General features: G+C 40.5%; 1 protein-coding gene and 1 long non-coding RNA gene across 3 annotated transcripts in view; one reads left to right on the top strand and one right to left on the bottom strand.

The window, feature by feature from the left end:
- Nucleotides 1–3,178: 3,178 nt before the first annotated feature.
- On the top strand, nt 3,179–18,517 carry LOC116083223. The gene is made up of 3 exons (XR_004115640.1): nt 3,179–3,253; nt 18,223–18,276; nt 18,420–18,517. It is a non-coding gene; the product is annotated as an uncharacterized LOC116083223 (long non-coding RNA).
- The window catches only part of Agxt2 (alanine--glyoxylate aminotransferase 2), a 46,089-nt gene continuing 39,678 nt past the window's right edge, over nt 12,604–19,014 (bottom strand). The window contains exons 13-14 of one of the 2 annotated variants that reach the window (XM_031360029.1): nt 17,907–18,005; nt 12,604–13,315 (exon numbers count right to left, since the gene is read on the bottom strand). In XM_031360029.1, coding sequence (XP_031215889.1) covers nt 13,208–13,315; nt 17,907–18,005 — 207 coding nt within the window. In that variant the 3' untranslated portion in view covers nt 12,604–13,207. The remainder of the gene's footprint in view (nt 13,316–17,906; nt 18,006–19,014) is intronic. The other variant, XM_031360028.1, reaches the window with a different exon arrangement.

Here is a 19,014-nt window from a genome sequence, read left to right as displayed (position 1 = left end):
AAATGACATTCCTGTCACACTGGAAAAAAATTTTGCACTTAGATACAAAGTAGAGCCCATTTTGTTTAAAGCAACTAAATGTTTTTCATTCTGCTCATTTAAACATCTCTAGCAATGGCTCCCTCCACTCTCATAGAAACACATGTTCTTCATATGGGTAGACATTCTTTAAAAGGTTTTAAAAATTGTTACAAAATTTTCCATGTTAGTCTTTTTTTTTTAAGGCATCGAATACAGTGGTATTATGTATGTTCATGATGCTATACAATACTTGACCACTATCAACTTTACAAAGTTTTCATCATTTGAAGCATAAATGACTCATTAAACCATGACTTTGTGTACCTCTCAGCACATGACAATAACACTTATATCTTCTGTCTCTATGTATGTGACTATTCTAGTTACCTCTTGTAAGGGAAACTATAGGCTGGATTATTTCACTTAGTATTTTTAAGACTAGTCTATGTTATATCATGTGCTGAATTTTCTCCCTTTAAAAACCTGAATAATATACAATAATATATCCAATATATTAGGTATATATTTAATAATATATTCACTATTTTTACATGCTACATTTTTATTTAACAATTTGTCTGTTGATGAACATTTGGATTGGTCAACCCTTTAGTTACTGTGAATTGTAGTTTTGGGAATATGAGAATGTAAACATTTGAGTCCAGCTTCTAATTCTTTTGGACATATGTTCAGAAGTGGAGTTGTTGGGCCAAACAGGAAACTCTACGTTCAGGTCTCTGAGAAATCCCAGTATTTTTTTCCACATCAAAGACATTATTAGCATATACAACTTCTCCGACTTCTCTGTGTTTCATTTAGCAATGAAATGTTTTGTTTTTTTCATTTGCTTATTCGTATGAATGTGTGTGTGTGTGTGTGTGTGTGTGTAAGTGTGCCACAGTGCACCTATGGAAGTCAGAAGACAGCCTTGGATTTCAGTCCTTGCTTTGCATGTAGAGAGAGTGCTTCTAGTTCACTGCTGTGTACTCTTAAGATAGCTGGGCCAATGAGTTTACAGTGAACTTCCTGTTTCCACCTCTCATTTCACCATGGCAACACTGTGTCCTGCTTTATGCATGTTCTGATGGTCTAAACACAGGTCGTCATGCTTATATGGCAAGTACATTGAATCATCTCCCTACTCAGGTTATTATTTTGATTTTCTTTCTTTTTTTGTTTTTTGTTTTTTTCGTTGTTTTTTTTTGTTTGTTTTCTTTGTTGTTGTTGTTGTTGTTGTTGTTTTTGAGGCATGGTTTCTCTGTACAGCTCTGGCCATCCTGTGCTGAAACTTACTCTATAGAGCAGGCTGGCCTTGAACTCAGAAATATGCTTGCCTCTGCCTCCCAAGTGCTGGGATTACCTGCATTTGCCATCACTGCCCAGCTTAGTTTGATTTTCATTTCTCTGATGTTAAGCAGTGTTGAGATTGTTTCCTCATGCTTATTAGCTGCATGCATATGTCTGTTGAGCATTGTTTATTATTTCTATTATTTTTTTGAGATTGTAATATAATTATCTCATTTCCCTCTTCCATTATTGTTGTTGTTGTTGTTTTGAGATAATGTTGTTGTTTCTGTGTAGCCCCGGCTGTCCTGGAACTTGCTCTGTAGACCAGGCTGACCTTGAGTTTAGAGATTCACCTGCCCCTGCCTCCTGAGAACTGGGATTAAAGGCTTGTGCCACCACTGCACAGCTTCCCTTTTCTGTTAATAAAGGTTGCTTTGTATTGTTGAGTTGAGAAGCCATTTTATGTATCCTGGGAATAGCCATTATTAAATATCTGATTCACATCATTTCTCTGATTATATGTCCTTCCTTCTTTCTTCCCTTCCTCCCTCCCTTCCTTCCTTCCTTTCTTCCTTCATTCCTTCTTTCCTTCCTTCCTTCTTTTCCTCCTTCCTCTCTTTCTATCCCCACATTATATTGCTCACTGCAGACTTTACAGCAGGTTTTGAAATCAGGAATATGAGTCTGCCAATTGAGGTTCCTTTAAAAGTACACTTTAAAAAATAATTGTGCATCTAGACAGCATACATTCCTGGAAGATAATTTTCAAGAGGGCAAGATCTGAATCTTCAAATTTTAATACAGAAAACTGTGTTCTTTTCTTTCTTTACTTACTGCACTGAAAAGATGAAATGATGACTCAGCCTGCTTTTTTCTTCTAAGACCTGCCCAGAGGAATTGATTCTGTGTGTTAAGATTCCATTGGGAGAAATATGAGAGGGGGAAGAGGGTAGAGGAAGGTAATATTACTTACTGGGCAGAGGACTTATCTGCTGAAAGTGAGATGGTTGGTGTAGTATTGTTAAAAAAAAAAAAAAGGTTTTGGACAAGGCTTTTAGATCTAGTAGTTGACTCAAGGGATGGTGACAAGGGTAGTTAAGGCCTTGTTGTCTTGCTTTGTTGTTGTCACTGAACACTGAAGAAGCATTGTGACCCTCCTTGCTTGATACTCATGGGTGGGGTGCCTCACAGTGGTAGCTGGAACACTCAACAGATGGGACAAAGATGCCTAACAACATCCCTACTATGATTGACTTATATTTGCCATCTCTCACTGGGCCATCTTACAAAGAAAAGAAATCCCAAAATATGTTTTACTTCTGGCATAATTTACACTATTCTCTGTTCTTTTTAAAAATTTACTTTAAGTAGCGATTAGTGATGCTGTCAGTTGGGTTTTTCCTGAAACAGAGGGAGAGTTAGGGAAAGAATCAGCTAGTGTTCGGTTCGGTTCTTGCATGGCTAATGGACTGCTGACTGTCAGTCTGGACAGTGTGACAGGAAGGGGACAAATAGAGCCGGGAGTAGAATTAAGAACCTCCTGTGCCAAGAGCTAGCTGTGAACTTCTCAATCAGCCATGACAGACATGGTGTCTGGGAGAGTTTGCTAAAGCCACTGACCTGTGATTAGCAGGTAAACGGGGCAGTAAGCAAGATGGCAAGACAAGGAGTTAGAACCACAAGTTCAGCTGAGACTGACAATGACAGGCACAAACACAGCAAGAAGGCAGTGGATCAGTTAATAATGTCTTCCTCAACCAGCACTGAATGCGACCTTCAGAGGAGGCGGCAGATAATGCACCAAACAGTGGAAAGGGCTCAAGCAGATGACTGTTGACAACATGAACCCAGGCGCTGAGATTCCCTGGAGATGTGCTCAGCATTCTTAGAATCTGGATAGAAAGCTGCTCTGGATAATGGATGAAATCATCCAGTTAAAGAACAGGTAAGGGGGAAGTCCCTGTGCACACCAGCAATGAGAAGTAAATGAAGCAGAAAGCCAACAGGCGAGACTGAAAAGGACTTGAGAGGTAGGGAAAAAACAACCAAGCAAGCAAGCAAACAACAACAACAACAACAACAAAAAAACCCAGGAAGAACGTGCAGTAACAATTTCCTCTTCATTGATTCTTTTCTCACATAATATATCCTGACTACAGTTTTCCCTCCCGTCACTCCTCCCAGTTCCTCCCAACCTCTCCTCCCCTCGGGATCCACTCCCTTCCTGTCTCTCATGAGAAAAGAACAGGCTTCTAAGAGATAATAAAATATAACAAAATAAAATATAATAAAGCAAAAGCTAAGACATCAAAGCTGGATATGACAAACCAACAGAAGGGAAAGAACCCAAGAGAAGGAACAACCATTCACATACTCAGGAATCCCATAAGAACAATGACTAAAGCGGAATCCATGATAGATATACAGAGGACCTGGTGCAGACCCCATGTAGGCCTTGTGCATGTTGCCTCAGTCTCTGTGTGTTCACATGGGCTTTGCTCATGTTGACTTAGAGAGTCTTACTTTCTTGTTGTCCTCTATCTCTTCTGGCTCTTATACTCTTTCTACCTTTTCTTGTTCAGAGTTATTGTTCTTGTTCCCTGAGCCCTGACAGGAGGGAGGATGGAGGTCTCTCACTCCCTGTGCAGTGTCTGGCTGTGGGTCTCTATACTCAGACCCATCTGCTGCAGGAGGAAGGAAGTCTCTTTGATGATGACTGAACACAACACTATCTGTCAGTATAGCAGACTATCACTTGGAATAATTTTATCACTACATTTTGTTGTTTTTGTTTTTAAGAACAGTAGTATTTGGTTTTACTTTAGGTCTCTGGGCTATTTAGTATGTGGCTCTTGGTCACACAAGCAATGTTGGATATGGTTTCATCTTGTGAAGTGGGCCTTGGGTCAAATCAGATAGTGGTTGGTTACTCCCAAAGCTTTGCACCGCCATTGCCCTAGGACGGTGGTTTTCAGCCTTCCCAGTGCTGTGGCCCTTTAGCAAAGTCCCTTATCTTGTGGTCTACTGAGGCTATAGAATTGTTTCATTATAACTGTAATTTTTGCTACCGTTACAAACGGCAATGTAAATATCTGATACTTGACCCTCAAATGGTCACAACTGACAGGTTGAGAACTGGTGCCCTAGAATTGTGGCTAAATGGTGTTTATAATTCTCTTTTGGTAGCATGCAGAGTACAAAATGTACTGTGCAAAAAATGCTAGGACATACGGGTGAAGGCTCTATGTAGGCACCAGCTCAATGTCCACATTTTCAATGAGTTGTGTAGGTGCTGTCTTTAGCAGTGGGACCTTGCTATCAGTTTGGGGAGATCAACCTATTGTTTTAGCAACAACCAGTGTTGTTCAGGATTCCAATAAGACTCCTTTGGCTGACAACTCAATTAGGTGTAACCCAATACCCATACTGGAAGCTTCATTTGGTGACGAGATGGCCAGTTGCTGCTCTGTCTTTCTCATTATTTGACAATTTCATTTAGTTCGCTTCATATATGTGTATATTTTAGGAAGTTTCTACTATATTGGGTTTCTATAACATCACTCAAATGTCCCTTACTTTTAGCTGTCTCTCCCTGTATTACCTCTCCAACTCTCTTTCTTATCTCCCCACTTTATCCTGACATTCCAGCCCCTTATCCACTCACCATTATCTATTCTATTCCCATTTCCCAACAAGATCTATCTGTACCATCTAGTCCCTTACTGTACACTTACCCTTTGTGGTCCTAAAGATTGTAACTTTGTTATCATTGACTTAACAGCTAATACCCATATATAAGTGAAAATATAACATATTTGTCTTTCTAGGTCAGGTGTACCTCACTTAGGATGGGTTTTTTTTCTAGTTTCATCCATTTGTTTGAGAATTTCATGATGACGGTTTTTTTTTTTTTTTTAATAAACAGCTGAATAATACCCCATTGTATAAATGTACCATGTTCTCTTTATCCATTCTTCTGTTGAGGGACATTTAGGTTGTTTCTAATTTCTAGCTATTGCAATAATGGTTTTGAAGTAGAGAGTACAGGCCCCTCTGAATGAATGGGGGAAGTCTGACAAGTAGACTTTAGACAAGGGGCTAATGTATAGAATAAAGAACTGGAAGACCTGTACATTATAAAAAACAAAATGCTTAGTGAGCATATAGGTCTCAAGACACAGAAATGGGTAATAAATACAAAGTATTTAAAGTATGTAGTCATCAGGGCAATGCATATTAACATAACTTTGAGATTACATCCGAACCCAGTCAGAAAAAGAATGACAGAAAATGTTGATGAGGATGTAGGTAAAAAAGAACCTCTATTTGTGTGAATGTAAATTGGTGTTGTGACCTGTTACCGTCCTGCAGTAACATTAAACAGTGGGTAACCTGGAAAAATGAAGTTAGAAAGGAGAGCAGCTACTAGAGAGAGTTAGAGATAGGATAGAGTGGCCACAGACATACCTACCCACGTGGAAGGGTAAAAATTAGACAGGAGACATTACTGCTCAGCCATCTGGTTCTTTAATCAATAATCCTTTGTTCTCCCAACGGATATATTACCTGGGCCAAAAACCCTTCCCCCAAAATACGTCAGTGTAACAGTCCAATCAGTGACTTCCTTGTTACTCTGTGGGGGTGGAGCTTTTGAATGTAACTGGAACCAGGTATCGCTCAACAGGTGGGCACCCGCAGCCCTGGAGCCCAAGTGGTTGCTGTTTTACTGTCCGGGCTGTGGGGAGGGAGTCCACAGTGACCATGGAAGTCAAGAGTTCTCAGAAACTCAAAATAGAACTAGCATATGTTCCAGCCTCTGTGAGTGCTCATGCACACAGAGACTGAACCACCAATCAAAGGGCATGCAGGGAGGGGCTAGATCTAAGCCCCTACACAATGAAAATGTGGCACATTTACACAATGGAATTTTATTCAACCTCAGTGAAAGGGATATGGATAGTGCTATACCAAGTGAAGTTAGCCCCAAATTAGAAGTATAAATATTGTATGTCTTCTTTCATATACACATCTTAGTTTTTAATGATTACATGTATGTGAGTTCAATTATTTATAGGCTGTGAAATTAGAAAGAAGACTATGCGATAAGTAAAACAGATTAGAGGATGGATGGGAGGTAATGGGACACATGTGCCAGACAGAGTGACTAGGGTGGGGAGGTGTGGGGAGATGGGAAGTGATAAGAAAAGTGAGGATGTATGAAGATGCCACAATGAAACCTAATACTTTGTGTACTAATTGAAGTAATAAATAACAACAGCAAAACCAAAGAAGAAAGAGGTCTAAATTCATACTGTGACTACATCTGAATAATTATACCTTATATACATTTATAAAACATTGATTTATACAAGATAATTATGAATTACAATATAATATTTATATTTAAATATATATTTGTAAACACATGCAAACAGAAGACTTTATCATATGGGTCATATTTTATTTCAGATGGGCTCATTATTGCCTTGAATACCTATTGATAAAATAGACACAGCACCTTTGGGGTATAGGTTTTGTTTTACACTATGTACCCATGCACTAAATACTTTAGGCTAATATGAATACCCTGCCAATAACCTAGAGTTAGGTTAAGAAGAGAAGTGTATACAAGCAACCAAGTCAAAGCACTGTGAACTAAGGGCTTACCAGGGAAGTCCTGTCAAAAGTCAGGGGCTCTGGGTTTGAGTGTTGCAATACATTCATTTGTAGAGTCACTTCGAGTGCTGAGAGACAAACAATAGGACTGAAAAGACAAACACAGGAGGCAGCAAACTCTGTGAAGAGAGTTACTACTGCCCATCATCCACCCACGTATTTCCTCAGTCAACTTCTCTCAAGCTTTCATGGAGTTATAGTGACCTTCGTTTTGGACACAAGAAAGTCACAGCTAAGAGATGTTGAATTGCTCAAAACAAGTCACATGGAGGACTTGTATACCTCCTATGTCTGTGTCACTCTGTTCTAGCTAATTAAGTATTCAGTCTTGGTTGTTTTTAATTACACTGTGTTCTGAGATCTCTGTTATGGCTATTCTCCATCCTGGATCATTTTCCCAGTTCATTCAGAGCTACACAACATTCTGCTTCTGCCAACAATGAGGTCTAGCACAATCTCTTTTATCTTCACTAAACCCAAATTAATTATAATCATTATACCTTTGTTTCTTTGACTATACTCAGCTTAATTCCATGGACTTTTCCTTTTGTTAAAATCCTACCATCCTTTGTTTTCAAGTTGTATAAGACATCCTCCTCCTCATTGCTGAATTCTAGCCCCCTAGAGATGAGACTTGTGGTAGCAGTAATATCCTCATGTTTCCCCTGGCAACTTGATGTCAGAGACGATCATATTGTCATTTGTTTTTCTACAGGGCCAAATCCCTGTCTGCCAAAGACTCAAGGTTTCAACTCACATCTACCTCATGGTAGCACATTAAACTCCTTAAACATTTCTGGATTTCAGAACTTTAACCTATGAGATGATGAAAAAAGAAGCCCCCCCCCTTTTTTTCTGATTTACTTAAGAATTTCTGCCTCCCTTGGGGGCGGGGTTCTGTATACTGTTAAGCCATCCAGTATGAAAGACCAAATTATGGCCTGTGAAGCAGGCAACTGCTAGCAGGATAAAACAGCTACTAGATCTTGGTACAAGTCTAAGCTTTTGTAAATTTAATTTCCCAACCCTTGTTGTTAGCTACTGCCATCTTCAATGGGACAAGTGGTGCCATGTTTACTGATTGAGCCTTCACTTTAAATATCTGAGAGGCAACTTCTTGTGTAGGACCCAGCAGTCACTCAGTGCTACTTGCAAGTGATGCTTTGTGGTGCTTCTCTGGAAACACTGATGATGAAAAGGCCAATGCTTTCTGTTATCTTTTGTTGTTCTTTGAAGAAAAGGTGAGATCTGAATGTTATTTCAGGATGTCTGAGGAATTGAACCCTCTTAAAGTTCACAGATGTCGGTCTAAGGTTAATATGCATCATAGTTGGCTTGCTGGGTTCTGGGGTTCTCATTCAAGGATTCAGCCAACTGTGGACCAAAAGAATCTGAAAAAAATTGTACCTGAAATTGACATAGTATTAGTCAAGCTTCTTTAAAATAACAGGATTTATAGAAAGAATCTGCCTCTAGGAAATTTCTAATTTAAAAAAGAAAAAGAATAGTGAGAGACAAATGTTCTGTTAAATGCTACACTAATATGTAAATGAATTTTTAAGATCCAAACAAGAGTGTCATTTATTATTCTGTCACTTGTTTGTAGTGTTGTTTCACACTAATTCTGGTCATTAATCTTATAACCCAAGCTTGGTGTGATTTAAAAAAAAAAACACCTTTTTGAGTGGATTGGTATTCAAAACATTTTAAAACAGTTGCTAACATTTTGCCATTGTATTCTAATTATCTGATTAGCTATCAATATGTTCCAGGTGTGGAAAGAAGTTTACTTGAGCTAAGTATTGATTGTCTTCACTTGAGGGTGTTTTACTAGGAAAGGGAAAAAAAAGTTGGCAAGAATGTAGGCTCCTTGTCTTATGCAAGCTGGCTTATAGCCCACATCCTGTGGGTAGAGCAGAAAATGGAAGGGAGAAAGATGGTGGTGTTAGGTGCCTGCCCACGACTACAAATGGAACAAAGAAGGATGCCTTCCTGTTTAGAAGCCAGGAAGAGGCTATCCGGCATCCCAATGTGCCAACTCATGCCCTTCCTGCCTTCAGGTCTGTGATGCGTGTTCATCTTCATCTCTTTTCAAAAGTTATAGTTTCCCCTTGTCATCTGGAAGCTGGGTAGAGCCATTCACCTTGTAAAGCCGAGAGATAGAGCCCAGCATCTGGATACCTTTTGGAATTGTATTGTTGGCTTTTGTTAGGATTTGAAAGTTTAGTGTGGCAGTGTCAGGAGGCCCAGTGACAGATGTTGGGTCACGAGGGTAAGATCCATGTAAAGAGATTACTTCTTTTCTCTTGTACGTCCATTTTCTTGCCAGATTGGAATAATTAATTACTGAGCAGCCATTTGTGACAGGGCAGGTTTGCCTCATCTCTTTTTCCTTCTGTATATACCACTTGTCTCTTTGCTCTACTGTGATCTGAAGCCATCTCCATCCCATATACTTCATGGCCTTGTGTTTTCAGCCTCTAGTACTGTGAACCCAAATCAACCTCTTTTCTTTAAAATCTATCTAGTTTCAAGTTTTCTAATAAAACAAAACAACAGAAAACAAAACAAAACAACAAACCAAAGGCTAATATAAGATGACTCCTTGTCAGTGGAAGTGGGAGACTAGCAGATTATACTATGAGGTATATACATGATCCTGTAGGATTGAGAAGGCCACAAGGAATGTACTCAATGATTTTATTTCAATGATCAGATCCCTTCGCTCCCCTTCTCAGAAAATTGAAGGGAGAAAAATCTTGTATAGTATATGTTGTTCTGCAATCCCTAGGGACCACAGCCTAAGTAAAAAACAGGCTTTGGTTTTTAATTACTGTTCTTGGACTTAAATTGAATTTTATTTCATATTCATATTCCACTAAATACCTAAATGGCTGCCATACGTTTTCTTTTCAATGCTGTTCTCTTTTCATTTGGAAAAGTACTGTTGGGAACAGGAAAGTTTTGAGGAATAAATAAGAAGCATTATGTTCTTGTCTGAAGTCTCTGACCCCACATTTTCCATTGAAAAAAAGAAGAGAGGAAGAACATTCTCATGAACACAGATGCCAAGTCAAGGTGCATGGTATAGTAAGAATGATGGAATGTAGCAACAAGATGGCTTTGTACAAAGTGTGTAGAAAGCCAAGTAGCAGGAGTTTGAACAATAGGGAGCTCTCAAAGTGTTGAGAGACATGAGACATAAACTACGAGTTGAATGAGGGCATTTCCTTTTCATATTGAGAATGGATAGGAAAGGGCTTGGAAGCTTCAGCTCATCTCTCTAGCTGCACAGAGATTTGTCTTAGACACTACCAGTGATGCCCAACAACATTGAAAGATGAAAGGCATGGCCTCTGGAAGCTCCCAGAGGAAGAGCAAAGATCAGTAGCCCACCGTAGCCACCTCTACTGGATAAGAGGTAGATTAGGGTTTTTAGCTATTTGCTAAAATTAAAGGATTGCCCAAATTAAAGGAATTTTGATATAAATAGGTTATGTTGAAAAAATTATAATGGAGAAAGTATGATGAAATTTAATCAAACAAAGATCTAAAGGTTAACTTGGAGGAAAAAAAAAATCAAACACCAAAATTATAGACCTGAGATAAAAGGTTTATAATTGATAAGTAAGATTGAGCAGAAGAGAGTGATTTACAATTTATAATATTCTCATGGCTTCCAAGAAAATGGATCCAGAAAACTGTAATCTTGGAGTTGGAGCCAGAGAAAACCTGGGGATTTAAAAGACATTGGCATACTTAGAGCAGGTCAAAGTTTCAAAGCTGGATGTGTTGCTTACAGGCAGAGAACAAAACAAGGCAGAACAGACAACTCAGGACTTAATTATCAAGTTGAGGTCATTCTAGGAAAGAGACTGAGAAAGTCATTTGAGGCAGAAGACCCCATAGCAGAAGCCAAGAAAGATATGCATGAAGGAGAACTTACTTACAAGCAGCAAAGGAATTGCAAAGGAGACAGAATTGGCCATAAGGAAATCATCTGTGTGATCCCTCACCTCCATCCCCCAGACAGGGATTCTCCATGTAGCCCTGGCTGTACTGGGACTCTCCCTGTAGAGCAGGCTAGCTGGCCTCAACCTCACAGAGATATGCCAGTCGCTGCCTCCAGAGTACTGACACTAAAGCTGTGCACCGCCACCACCCAGCCTGATGATGAGTAGCAGGACTGAGACCCTGGGGGCTGGGCTGGACTGGGAGGCAAGAAAACAAAGCGAACACAGAAACTCTTCCTGGGGAAATGGTAAGTTATGCAGGAAAAGAAGAAAGACCTAGTCTGAAAGGACTGTCTCTTTTGCAGGATTAGTCTGTTTTCTCAGTTTTATATCACTGAATCCACTCCGAAGACAAGTCCAAGAGGTAACAATGGCAAGTTAATACATTTAGCTATCAAGAAACTTGGGCTAAGAAAGGCTAAAATATTTGTTCAAGGTCATTTATAGCAAATTAAGCAGGAGAAGCAAGTAGAGAATGCAAGTGCTTTGCTCTCTCAATTCGGCGGTCTTTCCATGGTGCCAAACTGAGCATTTCTGATGGTTGCTCTTCTAGGATCCTGGTGAGCATGGCGTCCCACACTGAGGGAATTTGATTTGTCTGAGGGACATTGGGGAGAAGGTGGGAGGCTTTGCACTAAGGAGTGCTATGTTTAAGTCAAACGCCGGATGGAAACAAATCTGGTGGCAAGCTGTAGGATGTGTTAAAAGAGACATTACAGAAGGGTAAGACAACTGGGACATGGCTTCAAGCTGGGACATAGTTTTAAATATATATATCCAATCACATGATTTAGTTAGCTCTTCGGTTGCTTTTTGGCTTTTGTTCCAGAGAAGGTCTCTGTTAGTTATTTTTAATAGGCTTCATGTACTCTAATGTTTTTTAAAAGGGAATTCCTAGTCTGAACATATTTGTTAACTATATCTTCTGGGAACAGGATTTTAAAATTATTAATTTGGGTGGGTGTGTCCAAGAGAGTAAGGAGGCCAGGGGTCAACCTGGGATGTCATTCCTCAGGGCTGGTCACCTTATTTTTTGGGACAGGTCCTCTCTCTGTTCTGGGATTTGGTAATTGGGCTAGGTTGGCTGGAAAGTAAGTCCCAGGAATTCCCCTGTTTCAGCCTATTCAGTGGTGGAATACAGGTGTCTACTACCATATGTGGACGATCAGCAGAAGTCACTGTATTTGTGAGACAAACATTTTACAGGCTACCCCTAGCCTTGTTGGCTCTGTTTTCATGGATTCTTTGAAGTAGTATACATTCTCATTTATGGTAATTATATGAAAGTTACTGTTAAATACATTTCAGTAAGTATGTCAAATTAAAGAATATTGCCAGTTCTTAGACATAGGTCAGATAACACCTATATCAAAGAATATTTACGATTATGCATCATAATGACCAGAATTTTGGAAATGATGTATGCATCTGCCATAGTAGAAGGAAAGGTTTAGATGAAGATGAGATGATGCTGACCACACAAGAAAAAAAAAATAGATATTTTTAGGGAGTTAAAGGTTTGGTGTACAGCTGTGTTCCTAAGGTATCTTCTGCATTGTTCCCCCAGGTGCCTTGGGCTGCAACAATGGAAATATTAAAAGTTGTAAGCAGCACCCTGAATTTATTATTTCACAAATCAAGAAACCCTGAGATAGGGTGGTTCCAGGATTCGTGGTCAGTGATTCATTAACATTACCAACCACTCAGCTTCCAACCACTTTCCAGACGTAGCATAGTGACTAGACTTTATCTTCATGGCTTCCAGATGCCTGGTGTCTGGAATTGAGAAACCCCATCATGAGGTGTTGAGTTTCCAATGTGAAAAGAGGCATGTAAGCTGAAGCCTGAAGAAATGTTTCCTCATAGGCAGTGGCACGGGAAGGGTTTCCTTCAGGATTCATTATCAACATTTACATTGTGTTTTCATGTACAAACCAGTTAGTGCAATGGGAAATAATATTAGCTCCAACTAATCTACACGAACAAAGACTTATTCTGTGAGCCAGTGATAGCTTCTTCTCCTGAAGGATGGAATTCTCAGGAGAATGGGGGCTCTGTTGACAAATATGGCCAGTAAATAGATAGTCCATCATGTCTTTTACTATTACTACAGAGGGCTGCAGTTTTTTATCTAATGCTTGTGGTTTTTCAACACTCTTCAAATTCATCTTTGGACATAGTTGATAAGTTCTTGAGGCTCATGGCTCTTCTTACTTAGCTCTTCTCTCCATGTGTTGAATTAAGGCAGAGCGAAATACTTCAAATGCAAAATCCACTTCCAGCTTTGTGACACACATTGGGGGCACAATGCGGAAAGTCTGAGGGGGCAGAAGAAAACAGAGTTCAAATCATCAGAGAATCAAATGTGACTTCCAGGAAATGGGCTAAACCAGGAATCCCAAACCTTATTTTCACCATATTGCACGTCTCTCGCTAGGTTGGGTTCTATCTGCTCCCTCCTGGGATCTTTCACATTCTCTACAAAAATCATCATATCATCTTGCTTTGAATTTTTCTTTTCTTTTTAAATTAAATTTACTTATTTATTCACTTTACAACCCACTATCAGCCCTTTCTCTCTTCTGAGTACCCCCTCACATAAGTCCTCTGCCCATCCCCTTAGAAGGGGAAGCCCCCCTCTGGGTGCCAAACCCCCACTCCACCCCCACCCCACTCCCACCCCACCCACACCTACACCCATACATCAAGTTGCTGCAGTACTAGGCACATCCTTTCCCACTGAAGCTAGACAAGGCTGTCCATTTAGGGGTATGGGCTCCACAGGCAGGTAGGTAGGCAACAGGCTCAGGGACAGCCCCTGCACCAGGGGGGCCGGCATGAAGATCAAGCTGCTCATCTCCTACCTATGTGCAGAGGGCTTAGGTCCAGCCAGTGCTCACTCTCTTATTGGTGGTTCAGTCTCTGAGACTCCCCAAGAGTCCAGGTTAGTTGACTCTGCTGGTCTTCCTGTGTAGTCCCTATCTTCTTTGGATTCCCCAATCTTTCTTCTAACTCTTCCCTAAGACTCCCCTCCCTGAACTCTGTCTACTGTTTGGGTGTGAGCTTCTGCATCTGTTTTTGCCATCTGTTTATCTACTTTTCCTTCCACTGCAGTCCCTGAGATCTTACTTCACTACCTCCCTCACAATCAGTTTCTGCCATCACAAAACATCAACTTTCCTAATATCCGCTTTCATCTCCACTATTCTGTATCTACTCTTGTTCAGGGTCAATGCCCGAAAAAGCCAATTGCTGTTTCCCATTGTGTCCACTATTTTTATAAGGATTTTAGGCCCCTCATTCCTTTGTTAGCCTCAGGTCCCTCACTCTATTCCGATCTCTCCCTTCTGTTGCCTCAAAGCTTGGTGAACAAAGCTAACTGAACTACTCTCTTTTACCCGTTATGCCTCATATATTTCCAGCCTTATGTTACCTTACTTGTGTGGCCAAGTCCCTGTGCTGATTAAAGTAAATGAACTGCCATGTTCCTTTGTTCAGGGGGCTAAGGAATATATGAAAACCTCACAGGAGACCCAGGTGGGACTACCACATATTCACAGCTTCCAGCTTCTGCAGGTTCCTGAGAATATTCTCTTCTTCTTCTATCATCATCACTTATCTTCCTTCTAAACCTTAAGTTTTTTTCTTAGTTTTGTTTTAAGATTTATTTATTTGTTTTATGTATATGAGTACACTGTAGCTGTACAGATAATTGTGAGCCTTCATCTGGTTGTTGGGAATTGACTCTTTATTAGGACCTCTTCTCACTCCCATCTGCCCCACTTGCTTCGGTAGACTTCCTGCTTGCTCTGGCCCAAAGATTTATTTATTATAAATAAGCACACTGTAGCTGTCTTCAGACACACCAGAAGAGGGCGTCAGATCTCATTATGGGTGGTTGTGAGTCACTATGTGGTTGCTGGGATTTGAACTCAGGACCTTCGGAAGAGCAGTCGGTGCTCTTACCTGCTGAGCCATCTCACCAAGCCCCCTTAGGCTTGTTTTTTTTTTTTTTAAACCAACTCTTATGCTTCCCATTCTATTTCATAAGCAATCACGATTCCTACTTTCTTGAAGAAAACTGAACCTCCCCAACACAGAATTTCTTTAAACTGGCTTGTTCCCACATACATTCTTTTATCTTTCCCAAAGGCTCAGAGAATGATGTCTTTACTCTTCAGTTCTAAATGGTTCACCTCTGCTCTTGACCTTCCCTGGCTCATGCCTTTTATTCCAGGAAACATCCCCATGTTCTCTCAAATCTTTGACTTTCTTTCAACTTCCAATCAAACAGTATGAGTAAGATGCTTTGAATTTTACGTAATTCTGATTCAGATACACCAAGCAAAACCTAAGTTGACTCTCAGTGTCTTGCAGGTGTAATATATATGCTTTCTTCCTGCTTTTACTCAGTCTTAATTGTAAGACTTGCTGATACTTACTGGATTTGGATCTTCACTCCATCATTCTCTATTCACATCCTGACCATCTACAGCATGGTTTCTGTTGTATTAACTTGCTGCTACCACTTACTAAAATTATCAGCAAGGCATGAGATCCACTGGGAATTTCCCGGGCCACATTCTTCCCCATTACCTCTATTATACTTCATATTTGGATATCCCTTTTCTCAACTGTCTTGCCTTCTACTTCTGTAATCCCATACTCCTCTGAACTCTTGGCTCACCATTGACACCTTTGTGTCTCCACCTTCCTCACTTCCCTAATGTCTACTGTAGGGAGTTCTTCCTTAAGCTTCTGTCCTCGCCTCACTGAACATTTCACTGGGACAGTAGATTTCCCCAGTTTTTCTCCTTTTATCATTTGCATGCTGGTGACCCCAAACTATAATCTTTATCCGAGTCTTTCCAAATTAACCATGTACTCATATACCACTGGTGCCCCAGAATGCCTTAGATGAGCATGTTCAAAGATGAATGTATTCATGCCCACGTTAAGCCAAGCCAGACATGAGGGTTTCATCCTTGACTCTTGCTCATTGTTTAGACCCAAATCTTATGCAGTTAACTTCCAAAATATCACCAGAATGGACCTTCTATCCCTACAGCCACTGCTGAAGCACAGACAGCACCCAGTCCCTGCCAGACTCCCTAACCTCAGTCTTATCTCAAGGAAGAGACTCAGCAATGCACTCACTAGTTATATGACCTGGGCAATTGACTTAATGTCTAGGTACCTCTTTTTATTTATCTATAAAGTTAGGGTGATAATAGTACTTTGGCATGTTGAAGATGTACAACATATCCAGAAGAGCAACTGACAAGGTAATAGGACGTCCCCCTGTCCTTACCCATAGCCTCAAGCTGATGCTCCAGCCACGCTAATGTGTGACAGCTCTGTGTACTCTACCGAACTTTTCCTCAAGCTTGGGCTATTTGTCTAGTGAACTAAGGTTGTGCTAGCCAGAATGACTGGCCTGGCCATCTGTTCTCTCCTTCCACAGCATCACATTTTATGTATGTAGAAGAGATTAATATGCTGCATTGTAGTTTTGTTTCTTTCTCCCATAAGCTCAATGAAGAATGAGATCCAAAGAAGTTATCATTGTAGCATTGGTTCCTGGCATGCCATAGCTGGCTGCTTGAATTTGAAGGAAAAGCTAAATAAGTGAGCAGTTATTTCAGATCTTTCTAACTGAAGATTTTAATAATTAAGCCACACTATTTGATATGAACAGACAACCTTTCCTAGTGTTTCCTTAGTGTCTGATTTGCTTCAGTATGCTCTGACAAGCATAAGACAGGAAGTGGATCTTTCAGTATCCACTGTGTCAGCCAGGAAGGGAGCAGAACCGTGGGGAGAACAAGGAGTGTTTAAACTGGGTAGACATATCAAATCACATTTTATAAGAAAGGAGCCTGGTGTTCTATTTGACTGGAGTGACTAAACAAAACGGCAATGCATCACATATTTTAAAAGTTCAGAAGAGAGCCTTTGGAGTGTTTTCACCACAGACCACTTGGTATGTGAGGAGACAGATACACATCATCTCTTGAACATTCTAATGTACACACATCAAAACATCACAGAGCACTCCCTACATATGTACAATGATCATGTTTCATAAAAGAAATGGTTTTGAAGTGGGAAAAATAAAGAGAAAAAAAAAAGAATAGTTGCAGGGAGCAGAAGTCACCCCTATACATGAATCTCTACTGTGGAGCCCATCCTGGTGAGTGGCCTGATGGTGTGAGATTTAGAGGTAGGTCATATTGTGCAGGATCAACAAGAGCAACAGCAATAACACAACAACAGCAACAGCAGCAGCAGCAGCAGCAACAGCTGCAGCATCTTATTCTTGTAGCACAGGGTCAGACCAGGCTACTGACAGAGTGAGCATAACTTTCAGAAAGGGGTAGGGTGAGCTCTGTCTTGGATTATTCCAGGGGAGGATGAAGGACACTGAGGGGCTGATCTTGAGTTCTGCATCAGAAACTATGTTTAAGGATTGTCCTTGATCTCTCTTTCTGGGATCATCCAGGGCAGCTGTAGATTGCTTTGTGCTCTAATGACCACTAAAACATCAGGTTCACAAAGTCAGACTTCAGGGCTGAGTGAAGAATGACTGCATTGTTTTCTCAGGGGTCAGAACTAATAATTAACACACAATGTAATATGTATGTAATATGTATCATTACATGAGTGTCATGGTTCTATTGTCATCCATACTGTGAGTTCTCTGGTTAGTTTGTCTTTCTATGCCTCTCTTTTGCCTTCAAAACCCATGGATAATGGAATCACTTTACCATACCCCCCTCTAGTGGCTACAAGCCATCTTTTGTTCCTTTCTTTTTACAAAGTGCAAGCAATTACCACAAGGCAGAGAGAAGAAGCACAACCAGGTGCCCTATTAGGGAGACTCTACCTCACAGGTGGCCATTCTCTTACCTGAGAAAAATTACCACCTCTACCCACTAGGAGCCCCATGTCTTTGCAGTCCTCATGGATTTGATTGACTTCAGTTTTAGGAAGAGGCTGGCGGTTTATCTGTGAATACATTAAAAAAAAAAAAAAGAATGTTTTCTATTTTTGAATGGTTAGAAGAATTGTTTAGCAAGGCAGGAGACCCAAGGAAAACCACAACAAAACTCAAGCAATCAATGTTTCCCTATGATACAAAACCATTAATTGCTGAACCAGAGGGTTTGGGGGGTGGAGGAGGGGGTGAGCATTGAAAGTAGTTGCTTATTTGATTTTATTCTAGGTCATCTAAAAATCAACAAAGACAAAGTGAAATTCCATGGATTCCATGCAGGTGGTAAGTGAATCTTGGCTCTGCTAATGGCTACTCTGGGCAGAGGTGGGGGTGGGGGTGAGGGTGAAAGTAGGGGTGGGGCTGATCTTTTAAGAGCTAGTTGGAGATCAGCTTTGTTTGTGTTGAAATTCTCTTCAACTCTGCAGTGCTTTGCCCAACTAAAGAGTCCATTCCAAAGTCCAGCAAGTGGCTCAGAAGTTGCACAAGGGCACATCAGCTAAACGTTTCCAGGGACACAGCATGGCCATGGAGCTGGTATGGATCCAAACATCTCCCTTGTTTGTTGAATTTGCTCTTCCCCAAGACTCCACCCCTTCAGGGTCAGGAAAAATAAGTGCTTGGGAGCCAAGAGGCCATGTCAGATTTCTAGGACCTGAGGTTTGTCTTTTACTCAGGGCTCAGTCATGCTATTTTGACTTTGGTGACACTGGGCTGGAGCTTGCATCCTTTCGGTGGGTCACTTTCTTCCCAGTCTATGAACACAAATATTTCCCTCCGGTTTATTCATTTCAAGCCTGCATTCCCCAGGGGCCTTTTATACCACACAAATATGGGCTTACCAAAGCAGGACAAATTTGAATATTTGGAAAAGACTTAGGATGTGAATTTTTAAAATGATTCCTAAGTAGCTGTCTTGAGAAACTTACCATCTTCCCTTGTCTCCCCCATTACCCGTCACAGATATCGAACATCATCACTAGGTCTAGCTTCCTTGATGGAGATGAATAAACCTCAATTTTG

Source organism: Mastomys coucha, unplaced genomic scaffold, assembly GCF_008632895.1.
Source record: "Mastomys coucha isolate ucsf_1 unplaced genomic scaffold, UCSF_Mcou_1 pScaffold8, whole genome shotgun sequence".
In the NCBI taxonomy this organism is placed as follows: Eukaryota; Metazoa; Chordata; class Mammalia; order Rodentia; family Muridae; genus Mastomys; species Mastomys coucha.
This window is presented reverse-complemented; position numbering and strand designations above follow the sequence as displayed.